This window comes from Erpetoichthys calabaricus, chromosome 1 (genome assembly GCF_900747795.2).
Source record: "Erpetoichthys calabaricus chromosome 1, fErpCal1.3, whole genome shotgun sequence".
In the NCBI taxonomy this organism is placed as follows: domain Eukaryota; kingdom Metazoa; phylum Chordata; class Cladistia; order Polypteriformes; family Polypteridae; genus Erpetoichthys; species Erpetoichthys calabaricus.
In genome coordinates, this window is record NC_041394.2 from 233,779,559 (window position 1) to 233,792,712 (window position 13,154).

Consider the following 13,154-nt stretch of genomic DNA (forward strand, 5'->3'; position numbering starts at 1 on the left):
GATAATCTTAAGGTGCGACAGTAGACCAACCTGGTAACAAACCTGATGAGTACACTTACCCCAACGTAAAGGGTAAGTAGAGGGAAATACCACAGTAATACACCTCCTCATCATCTGACCTTATCGTTGGACTGATTTTAGAGACTTAGAATACGATATCTATCTTATGCAATTGTGCAATATTAATTTTTTGTATATTATGTATTCATTATTATTCTCATCTAATTTTTGTTTGTTTGTTTTCTGCTATAGTAATTGTAGCTATTTCTTTGACATCTTGGACTTTAAGCTACATCCTGTGTATCAAAATGTGCTATAGAAATAAATGTTATTGTAGGTGTAAATAAATGATAAGGAATGTTCTATAACTGAATACAAATGAGTGGTCTTAACAATATATGTATTTTTTCATGAATTAAATTGATACAAAACTTTTTAAATAATCAGTCTGATGATAATTTGCCAAACTCATTAAATAGGACACAAGCTTCAAAGTAAATGCTGTACTCACACAACAGCAAAAATATTCAAAAACAAAGCCTGAATATCTATAAATACAAATATTTAAAACATGAAAAATAAAACAAATGCTATTCATTCTGTGGTACGGAGAGCGCAGGCCCTTTGGGATCATCAAATCTCTCATTGGTTGTAAGCTGCATTATCATCAGCATTCCATAGGCCAGAATGCATAGCAGCACAAAGGATGTCACCACAGCCATCCAAATGTAAGGAGAGAAGAAGGAGGAACAATCACTTGCATAGGAAAATAGGCCTCCCTCTATGTTGAATCCTTGAATCTGTAAGAAAAAGATGTCAGTTAGACCAGATCACATACTGTGTGAGTGTGTGGTGGTCTTATTTAAATAATTGTCATTTAATGTATTTTTCTTTTCATTTAATCAGATTATTGAAACCCCTTGTTACCGAAAAGTGGTTTGTATAACTATTACACTGATTATAAAAGCTAAAAGGTCTAACTTGGAATATTTCTTCAGTCTTTAAATTATATGCATGCAGACCTTGATTTGTTCTGTTGTATTAAAATGAAGCAGCCACCCAAAGATAGTGACTGGCAAGAAGCTTGTAGTGGGAAAAGTGCCAATCTTTTTTTCTCCTGAATGGCCCTTTGTAGGTATATATGTACTGTACAGAAACAGTCATCAGTTGATCCATTTTATAATATTCTAGAGCAGGTTCAGAAGGAAGCTGAAGCCTATGCCAGCAATCATCAGGCACAAGGCAGGAACAATCCCTGGAGAAGGAATCAGACCACTGCAGAGTGAAACACACTCACACACAAACACAAAATTACCCAACACTAATCCAATTAACTTGCAGCTTGTCTTTGTAGGAGGAAACCACAGCACCAGGAGGCAACCAACACAGACACAGGGAAAACATGCAAACTCCACATAGGATATATATATATATACTAGTCATTAAGCCCGTTACAATAACGGGCGCTAGAACAGTAGTGCATAAACATTAGTAGGAACAGTCTATATTAAATGGCAAGGGACCTTGACCTCATTCTGTTTCTTGCTCGTATTTTTCTTTGTCTTTCAGCCTTTCATTTGTTGATGTTTACTTGCTGAGCTGACCGTTCTTCCAGGAGATGTTGCTTATATAGGATTTGATTGTCTGTGTCTTTTGTCCTACTTGACATGTCCTTTTTTTTGGGTGGCATGTTGTTAGTAGATAGTCACAGTAATATAGGCTTGTACGTCCGTAATATTTTCTGTTACAGTAATACTGGCTTGTATGTGGCTGTAATATGCATCACTGTATTGTGTGCCTTTAATTTTCTCTGACAGTAATACTGGCTTTGATGTCTGTAATATGCGTTTAATTTTCTGTCACAACAGTGGGCAATCAGCAGATTCTTCCCAGCAACTGATGTATTGTGTGGCGTGCAGTTGATAATCGTGCTTGTGGCGTCTCTCCAGCAAGTACTGTGCAGTTCCCCAGCAAGTATTTTAATCTGTGCTGTCGTGCAGCTGATTATTGTATGTGTAATGTCTCCCCAGCAACAGATTTTATGTGCGCGAAAATAAATCTACTTTTAAAAGTCATCCTATTGTAATATCATGAAAATTCAACGACTGACACTTTACACTTTACTGGGCCAAGCTTCTTAATCGCAAATCTGACATCCTCAGAGTGAACACTTGCACAACATCCATCCATCCATTTTCCAACCCGCTGAATCCGAACACAGGGTCACGGGGGTCTGCTGGAGCCAATCCCAGCCAACACAGGGCACAAGGCAGGAACCAATCCTGGGCAGGGTGCCAATCCACCGCAGGACACACACAAACACACCCAAACACCAAGCACACACTAGGGCCAATTTAGAATCGGCAATCCACCTAGCCTGCATGTCTTTGGACTGTGGGAGGAAACCGGAGCGCCCGGAGGAAACCCACGCAGACACAGAGAGAACATGCAAACTCCACGCAGGGAGGACCCAGGAAGCAAACCCAGGTCCCCAGGTCTCCCAACTGCGAGGCAGCAGCGCTACCCACTGCTCCTCTATATATTATAAAAGGAAATCCTGGGACAAGACTCCTGCGAGACGAGACTTTTAGTCAAGTGATTTTGACAAGTCCTGTCCTCCTGTCAAACATTTACAACCACGCCCATGGTCCAATTACTTCTCATTCGTGTGAATACTATTGTCAGACATAGTTCTTGAGCTCTCAGCTCCAAGCAGGGTCGGAAATAAAAGACAAAGAGTAGAAGACAAAGTAGAACATCGTAAAGAGGTTCAAAAATGGTGGCACTATACACATGCAGATCACGTTAGAGATTATGAAAGTACTAAAATTTGAAAGTCTCAAAAAACTGATAGTAAAGATCGCATTAGCGCTAACAAACGGAAATAGGTGATATGCCAGAAGTATGTAGTTATTGTTCGGCTTTAAATTAAGTCGGGGACTTGTAGAGCGGTGGTTTGTTTCCTGCCTTGCGCCCTGTGTTGGCTGGGATTGGCTCCAGCAGACCCCCGTGACCCTGTAGTTAGGATACAGCGGGTTGGATAATGGATGGATGGACTTGTAGATCATCTAATTCACGTTTCCATCAGGGAAAAGTAGTGTTTCTTCCCAAAGAAGAGGCGTATCCGTGAGAATTAAAAGATTTGTTGATTGGTGAAAGTGAAATCGACATGTGTAGCACAGGCCGGGGGGTTGGCGAGCGAAGTGAGCAGGGGGCAAGACCCACTAGTGTGTGTACATATATATATATATATACAGTGGAACCTCGAGATACGATCACCTCCGTATACGAGAAATTCAAAATACGAGGAAAGTATGAGTGAAAAATTCAGATCTAAATGTGAGCATTGGCTCGCCTAACGAGCCACGACCCAGGCTGTGGGTATAGCTCGCGGCTTAGCGAGGGGGCGTGGTAGCAGTTGCGAGCCGCGATCTGCGGTGTCTGCGTTTCTCACTTAAGTGCACAGGTGGGAAACTGCTCACATCCATGATTGTTCCTGTGGCTGATGGGCTGCAGCTGCCATGTCCTCCCCGCATATATAGAGAAGCGCGAGCCGGTTAAGGGGGAGAAGAAGAAAGAGAGAGAGAGAGAGAGAGAGAGAGAGAGAGAGCGCGCGCGCGCGCGCGAGCAGGCAGGCAGGAACTCGGTGCGGGAGAGCGAGTGAGTGCAGGCTCGCGTGTAGCTGAACAGACGAGCCAAACAGCTGAAGCAGGACGGTGTAGAGAAGGTCAGCTGCATTAAGTGTGTCTCGCCTGTTGCAGAGCCCGCAGGTGAGACGCTAACAGAGAAGAAACACCGGGGATTGTCATCTTGTGTATTTTAAACCTCCACTTCACAACTGTTTTAAGGATTATTTATTTAAAGATTTATTGAATGCTCTACTGCACTTTAGACACCTGTTTTGATTCTTTTAATAATCAGTTATATTATTTACCAGTGTTATTTATTAAAGGTAGACTACACTATATATAATTTATCAGTGTTATTTGTTAGGAAAATTGATTTTTATGTTAATATATTTGGGGTGCGGAACGGATTAACTGGATTTCCATTTTTTTCAATGGGGAAGTTTGTTCTAGATACGAGAAATTCGCTATACAAGCTCAGTGCTGGAACGAATTAAACTCGTATCTAGAGGTTCCACTGTATATTTATATATATATATGACAATAACATTTATATACATGGTAATAACTTAAGCCTATTTTATGACATGCTTATTAGTACTGCACATTAAAGTTAATTTAACTGAATGAGAAAATAAAGCTTATGTTTTGTAGACAAAAAGATGGCAAAACAGATCATGTGTACCACCATCTACATTTTTCCCTGTTGTTTAATACAATATACAGTGGAACCTCTAGATACGAGTTTAATTCGTTCCAGCACTGAGCTTGTATAGCGAATTTCTCGTATCTAGAACAAACTTCCCCATTGAAAAAAATGGAAATCCAGTTAATCCGTTCCGCACCCCAAATATATTAACATAAAAATCAATTTTCCTAACAAATAACACTGATAAATTATATATAGTGTAGTCTACCTTTAATAAATAACACTGGTAAATAATATAACTGATTATTAAAAGAATCAAAACAGGTGTCTAAAGTGCAGTAGAGCATTCAATAAATCTTTAAATAAATAATCCTTAAAACAGTTGTGAAGTGGAGGTTTAAAATACACAAGATGACAATCCCCGGTGTTTCTTCTCTGTTAGCGTCTCACCTGCGGGCTCTGCAACAGGCGAGACACTCTTAATGCAGCTGACCTTCTCTACACCGTCCTGCTTCAGCTGTTTGGCTCGTCTGTTCAGCTACACGCGAGCCTGCACTCACTCGCTCTCCCGCACTGACTGACTGCCTGCCTGCTTGTGCGTGCGCGCGCGCGCTCTCTCTCTCTCTCTCTCTCTCTCTCTCTCTCTCTCTCTCTCTCTCTCTCTCTCTCTCTCTCTCTCTCTCTCTCTCTCTCTCTCTCTCTCTCTCTTTCTTCTTCTCCCCCTTAACCGGCTCGCGCTTCTCTATATATGCGGGGAGGACATGGCAGCTGCAGCCCATCAGCTACAGGAACAATCATGGATGTGAGCAGTTTCCCACCTGTGCACTTAAGTGAGAAACGCAGACACCGCAGATCGCGGCTCGCAACTGCTACCACGCCCCCTTGCTAAGCCGCGAGCTATACCCACAGCCTGGGTCGTGGCTCGTTAGGCGAGCCAATGCTCACATTTAGATCTGAATTTTTCGCTCATACTTTCCTCGTATTTTGAATTTCTCGTATACGGAGGTGATCGTATCTCGAGGTTCCACTGTATATGTGTATGTATATTTCTATTTGCACTATGTATATTAGTCCTTTCTTCTGCTACTCTTATTTATTGTATTTATTTATTTACTTATACATCATCATCGTATTGTCCTATTGCCTACCTGTACTTCTCAAACTGGCACTGGAATTTCACTATGCTCTAGCAGTGTACGTGACATCTAACCTCTCTAATCTAAAAAAGGCATAGAATAAATAACCGATTCAGGAATACCAATAAAGTGAATGAATACTGTGTAGCATTTACATCTTGCCTGAAGAAGGGGCCTGAGTTGCCTCGAAAGCTTGCATATTGTAATCTTTTTAGTTAGCCAGGTGTCATTTTGCTTGGCTTTTCTCTACATAACAGAGTTAGAAATACAGTCTTCTGTTTTTATAATGGTACCAGGTAGCATGATGTTGAAATCCTGGCTCAGTCACTATCTGTGATCAGATGCATTCATTTTCTCCCCCTTCCTAAAGTCACATGTGCTTTGTTAACTGGCAACTCTGCATTGACTCATTATGAATGAGTGTGTGAGTTCATGTGTGTTTTTTCAGGACAACCGTCCTGTAAAAAAATAGGCTCCTGCAAGAACAGACCATGGAAACCTCCAACACAGGTATAGTAAATAATATATATATTTTATACAAAATATATTTATATATGACAGGCAGCTGGGAGGATGTTCCCATTATGTCCAACCATTGTATTTAGACAGACAGGGTGAAGCAGTTGCTCAAGTATTGCCCTTTAAGTAACAAGCTTGCCAGCTTTGTCTAAATACATGACTCATTGTGTGACCCTCTACAATTCACTTGACCTGACCTGACCTGTCTGTGCCACAACTGCAAACAAACAATTGTAAGCAACTGCATTATACTTCAGTCTTGTTTGTCTTTTTGTGAAAAATATTCTGTCAAATATACAATAATATTAATGGTGGCTCATCTTTTTCATTGATAGGCTCTTATTACTGTAGTGGTATACAAAATAAGTTGCTCTTAAAGCAGTACAGTCAAATATCTGAAAAAAATAAAGCATAATATGATGTAAAATTCTCTTATCATCTTAATTCAGATCAGGACAGCAAGCAAATACCTGAAAATCTGTAAAGGATATGATCCATGCATTGGCCTGTGCATTAGCTGGAACAAACTGTGATCCATAATTTATGTTTGTTCCCACCATCTGACAAGAGTAAGAGTATTCTGCTGGTGCAGACATGGAAACATTAAAAACTGCAGCGTTTAAGCTATCTTGTAGTATCTGAAAGGAATCAACCGTAAACCAGTTGCGTGCTGAACCACTGTAGAAATTGTTGGACATCAGAAATCTGTGATAAAAGAAGAAAATTTTATATACTTTACAACACTGTTAAAGGCGTATTTAGTTATCAACGTGCAAAAATCAAATAAACCTTGTAGTAGGATAAAGTTATGAACAGTAGTGTGACGAAAGAGCAGGGTGAAGGTCTATGACCAGATCACATACTGTGTGAGTGTGTGGTGGCCTGGTAAAGGCTCAGATTTAGTCCCTTTTGTCTTACATGCAAAACTGCCACTTGGATTCTCCAGGACATAGAAGATGGAAGAGGGTTTTTTGGGCATTGTGGGCATTTTTTCACCAGTGCCTTTTAGTAATGGTTGACAATTCAAGGAAGTAGCACCATATTGATGCTTTGAAATTTTTTTTTTGGTAACTCTGACCCAGGTCACACGCCACTGATCATGAGACACTCAAAGGATGAACAAGCAGAACATTGCGGAATACCATTGAACTTTATGTTTATGTGATAATAAGGAAGCAAGTGGATTTGAAAAGTGGTGATTTGACAGCCATGCGCTGCACTAGTTATTAAATTATAACTGCAATGATTATTATTCAATCTTTGTTATTCTCTCAAAATCAATGTCTTGCAGAAAAATAAATGTTGATAAAGCTTTCTCTTACATATGCCATTTTTTTATATTCCAGAGCATTAGTTTGTTTTTGAGAAGTTCAATGTAATCTCTCCATAACCAGTTTGTAATTTTAGTTTTAAAATTTGTTTTAGGTGCTTGTTAAAAAATCTTTTAGTATTGTCAAAGAAATGGGGGGGGGGGGGGGGGGGGGGTGGGTGCAGTAAAAACAGTCAGAAATATTAAAACAAATTCCAAAGATACAAAGTAGAGGAAAATGAAACAAGTCAAAATCAAAAATCTGCACTCTAAAATGCATTTCAGAAGTAGAGTCCAAAGATACAGGCAAAGGCCCTGACAATAAAGTTTTCTCAGGAGTGCCTTTTAGCTTCTGCTTATCTACATAAAGAAAAATAACATATTTTATCTCTTTAAGAATTTATAAAAAAATAAGCTTCTGTTTGGAGCTAAATGCATGTATCAAAAAAGTTTAATTTGGCATATTAGATAATACTTATTGGCATGGGGTTGTTACTAGAACATACCATTTATCTGTGTGCTGATTTGTTATAAGTTAAAATATATTTAAATATGCTATGTAAACGCACTCAACTGATCTCTTAAGACTAACCAGTCTTGCTATAGAGAACTCTGCTGTTGAAATGACATGACAGAAATAGCCAGGTGTAATAAAAGGACATTCATTGTGAGCCATTGTTACCAATGAATTTCAAGACTATTGTTTATTTATAGAGTTTTTTTTTCTCTGACAGATCCAACAGCTAAGATGCCAGACACCACAGGACATCATCATAAATAGACATTAAATAGAGTGCAGTAAGGCATATCGATTTCCACATCATGTGACAGGCGGAGAGCATAGTGAGCCCAAAATGGCAGAGCCCATGAAAAACAAAAGTTTAACAGCATAATGAAAAAAGTATGCACAGCCACGGAAAAAAAAAACTTTATCAGACATGAGACAGATTGAATTTTAAGACATGCAAAACCCAAATACATTACAATAACCAGGGCATTTAATATAGCACAGACACACTAATGTATGCCAGTGAAGTCCATGTATCCGCCACACTGAATGTCATTGATATGATTTTGTTGGGTCCTTTTATATGACTTGCGTTGATATTGGTTTCCTTGATACTGACATTTTTTCAGTGTCACAGAATATCTGAATATTGTTGATGAAAAAGTAATACTCTAGTTTCACATTCCACTAGGCCTAACTTGTATTGATAGACTCAATGGAGCGTTCACTGGGGCAGAGGCTTCATCAGTAAGTTTTAAAAAGAAAATTTGTTAGGGAAGAATATCTACTGCATTAACAAATATCTGACACAAACGACAGTGTGGTCTATTGGCTATTGCATTGTCTCAAGGCTGCCAGATTAATCCCCAGTATGGTTTTAATCCTCAGGATTTCACCTTTGTAAAAACCCTTAACTTAGAAGGGTTTATAACTATAAAATATAAATTATGCATATGGTTAGGATTAGATTTAGGGTTAGGATTAAGTTATTTTGCGCCCTAGGCCAACCTTATTAGTGCACCAACCGACTGTTCAGTAGCTAACATGTGCAGCTGAGCTCCCCCACTTATGATCCGCACCCTAGCCGAATGTCTAATTCAACTTAATGGAGAAAATAAATCAAGTATCTAGTATTTTAAGATAAGTGATTAAAACTTTTTTTTTTGAGAAAATCAGTTTGTTTCATGTGTGATTTATGACCTCTTACATATGTTAATGCATTGATCAGGTAAACATTTCCATAATATAGTTTTAACTATATGCTACTGTACAATAAATACGGTTGTACTCAGACAGTACATAAATTGTTGTATTACGTAAGCCCAGTAAAATATCATCCTTCCTAGTTACAGACCTTGTTACTAATTAATCCAAAAGTGTTTTCCTTCTTCTCAATAATAATTCAGTGATTAAACCAGTTTTGAGTTGCCCATTAAACTGAAATGAATGCAGACACACAGGGAATGTGAAAGCATCTCACACACTGTGACAGAAATCAAACTGAGGCCCTTGTTGCTAAAACATTTTGGCACTACCCCTTCAACCACTATACCTTAATACCTACATATGAACTTCAAATGTTGAAAAAAAGGCTAAAATAATTCCATGCAACATCCTAGGGCACAGATTATTACTTTTACTGTCCTTCTTTATATTTCTACATCACTATTAAAGAAAAACATATATATATATATATATATATATATATATATATATATATATATATATATATATATATATATATATATATATATTCATTATTGATTATATGTAAATATTTTACCTGAGTTCCAGATTGTTAATTCCTGAAGTGGGATTCGCATAATTTAGAGACAACCTGCAAAAACAAAAATGGTTCATAATGCAAAAAGACATTTTTTAGTATGAAGTACTAAAGCTTTTCTCACACTTGGTCATGGGGAAACTTTTTTTCACTTTTATCTTTTTTGGGTAAAGTTTACTTCTTTAATTATATTAATACAGTAACAATTAAAATGCAAACGTAAGCACACATGAAAATGAACACCTAGAGGAGCAGCGTGTCTTTTGCTGTCTTTTCCACCGGTGTTATATTTAAGCTACTGTTTAATCAAATAACAGAATAAACATTAATTATCAAGATCAGGAAATTCCTTCATTCAAGTTCTTTGTAATCTACGTGCTGCCCCACTCATCTGTTAATTCCTAAGAGTTTCTTAAACTGGCTACCTCTTGCGGCATCCTAGTGAGCGACAAAGGCCACCAAAAATGGCACATTAAATTCACATCATGACAATTTTCTGGAAATTTAGAATACTGAGATTTATACTTGAACAGATGATATCATTTTCACATCGACACATGTAACTAACCCACAAATAGCAGCCGAAGTTCAAAACAGCACAGCACATCAGAACAAAGTATGTGTATAGAAAATTAGCCCATCAGTGTATTTATAAATTGTCAGATGCCATTTGCTTTTCACCTCAGATGTGCTGAGATATGGTAGTTGTGTGTGGAATAGTGCACAGCACTGCTGTTACAGCAGACATTCCTCTGCCTAATGACAATGAGGAAGAAAAAAGAGGGGTGGAAAATATCAAAATGCCTGATCTTAGAATAAAAGGCTGTATATCAGACTGATGTGGAGGCAAGGCAAACCATCATTACTACTATTTTTACATAATAATTTTGTTGTGTTGATTGGTTTCTAATTGCATTTAATTGTGCTCAAATTATTCCTATTTCTAATCTAAAGAAAGGGGAAATATTAGTATCTAGCAACCTTTGGTCTTTGCCTTCTATTTTTAATTTTGCTGATTTGCTTTAGTAAACATTTTTTTTGCACCTTAGTGCCTAACCTAGGTTGTGATGTGCAGCCACATACTTTCTATGCCATCTCATCCCATATTGCTTTGTTCTCACTGTTGGAAAGATTGCTTCATGTCTTACTAAACAACAATATTAATTCTAATTTTAATCAAAAGAAGAACAAGCTCTTCTTTAGAAAATTATGCTTTTTCCTCATGCAGTGTGTTCATCTTTTGTTTTGTGCTCATGTAAGAAAAATACACATCTTTTTATACAATTTCTCTTAATAGGATATTAGGATGTCACATTTAATTCACATTACTTTATTTCAATCCATTCTCTGGCAAGTGCACCTTCAGGGTCCAAACAAGGTAAGCAATGTCACCCTGAACTGAGAGGAGATGCTGTTGCTAACTGTCCATTCTCTTTCAACTGCACTTCCAAGAAGAACCCCAGCGAGGGCATGTGACTCCACCCACAGAGCCCAGAGAAGGCCCCACCTTTTCTGGTTGGAACAATATAAAAGCAGGCATGCTGAGCGAGAGTCGTCTCACTTTGGACCTGAAACCCCAAGTGGACGGAACTCCTGAGTTACCTGAAGCTTATAATTGCATATTAACTGCTGTAAGGGCTGGATTGGCTTAATGTTTGTTTGTCATGCCTACGGGCTAAAATTTTTGTTTTGTTCAAATGAAACAGGTTTACCCAGTTGGCTCTCCAACTATTACTGTGGACACCTTGCATATTTTGGATGATTACACCAACAAAGAAGGAAAAACTGCACCATGTAATGAAAGTATGGCCAATCGATAGGTTTTCAATCAACTTGTGATACTCTCTGCAAAGAAATTTCAGAGGAGGGTTCATAACAAGTACTTTATACTCACAAGTAAAATGGGAGATTAAGAGGGTGCCGGGAAAGCCGCAAAATAGCAGCATGTGTGCATATTGTAATGCTGTTTGTTAATTTCAATAATTAATTGTGTTTGGGATACTCACTCCAATAACTTTCAAGATAAATGCTTTGAATCAGCACATGTGAGTAAAACTTTTGACAAATGCTGAATAGTTCTTTTTCAAAGTGCCTCGCAATTTAATAAAATAATGGAAATTAACTAAGAGAAGAAGACAATCTGCAATGTGCACCAATCTATATTGTGCATGCCTTTACCAAACTAGAAATAAAGGATTTTACGTGATGCAAAGTGTTATACAAAATTAAACGGAAATTAATTCGCCTTCTTAAAGAGTTATATCAAATAAGCATGTTCATGTTTTCATTTATAATGTACACTGCTAAATACTGTTGCTACACACACTTGTAAATAACTGTTTTGATAATATTTTTTCATAGTTACTTACACAGCATTGGATTCATTACACATAGATGCACTATAATTCACCATGTTAGCAACAAAAGTGAAATTTGTTAGATCAATCTGAATGCTTCTATTAGCAGTTAAGGTTAAGTTAGTAGCATAAAAGATGATGCATGTATTTGTTCCATTGGTGATGTTCAATGGTGGGAAGGAGACAGAGTCACTACTGCTTACAGCCATTAGTTGACGCCCAGTATGATAAGTCATTAATGAACTCCTCAGCATCTGCAAAACAGAAGACGTGCACAATATCAATATTCTGTTTCATAAGAGTGAGAGATTTCCCACTGATGTAATACATACTTAAATTAGAATCATTCAAAAAAAAAAATCCAGATAAAAATGTAAAAATTTAAAGTAATCAGCAGCCTCCTTTTCAAAGTCATCACCTTTTCAGTACATTACATGATGTGATGGTCATTTTAAATAAGTATATTCCACACTTCAAACATATTTCAAGTGGCACACACCTTGTACTTGCCACTTTCTTTTGAAATCTTCAGTACTGAGAGTTAGCCGGGAGCCACTTCTGGCAGCAAATATCTGAAGAGTGATAGTTCCTACGTGTAGTCATGTTCAAAGTGCACTCCAATGACTGAATATATATATATATATATATATATATATATATATATATATATATATATATATATATATATATATATATATATATATATATATATATATATATACTAGCCATGTGCCCCAACTACGTTGCGTGTGTTAAAGTTGTCTGAGAAGGGCTCCCTGTTTAAACGCGGCTGCCAGTTGTGAACTGGGCCCTTCGTCGCACAGTATTATGATTTTTTATAAGGGAAACAAAATTACAAAAGAAAACCCTTGGACGTTGATTTGATAGGAATGGCCTACTCGGAATCACTGTCCGAATAGTAATTATGTGGTGGTGTAGGAGCATTTCTGCTTCTCTCCATTCACAGTCCGTCTCGTTTTCACAACGCTGTCATTTCCTCTCATGATCTCTTCTCAAACTTTCTCCAATCTCGCAGGTTGCTTTGTGGCAATCCAAAGAGTAAGGCACTATACACGGAGCAATGGTTATAAAAGGGGGACACATAGGTATCCAGGCTCTTTAAAGCATAAATAGGGGCCACTTCACTGACATGTGAGCAAGCCACGGTACAACTGTGAGACGCGCAGCACTCGCCGGCTACAACGTAACAATAATAATTTCCGGAACGTGCTGTTACATTGTCATTCATTTTACCCACTGTCTTTCT

At 37.8% G+C, this 13,154-nt stretch overlaps 1 protein-coding gene across 1 annotated transcript in view; it reads right to left on the minus strand.

Moving 5' to 3' along the window:
- Positions 1 to 449: 449 nt before the first annotated feature.
- LOC114660048 (V-type proton ATPase subunit S1-like) overlaps positions 450 to 13,154 on the minus strand; it is a 65,051-nt gene continuing 52,346 nt past the window's right edge. Inside the window, exons 7-10 of the mRNA XM_028812567.2 lie at positions 11,900 to 12,141; positions 9,531 to 9,584; positions 6,401 to 6,635; positions 450 to 800 (exon numbers count right to left, since the gene is read on the minus strand). Coding sequence (XP_028668400.1) covers positions 591 to 800; positions 6,401 to 6,635; positions 9,531 to 9,584; positions 11,900 to 12,141 — 741 coding nt within the window. The 3' untranslated portion in view covers positions 450 to 590. The remainder of the gene's footprint in view (positions 801 to 6,400; positions 6,636 to 9,530; positions 9,585 to 11,899; positions 12,142 to 13,154) is intronic.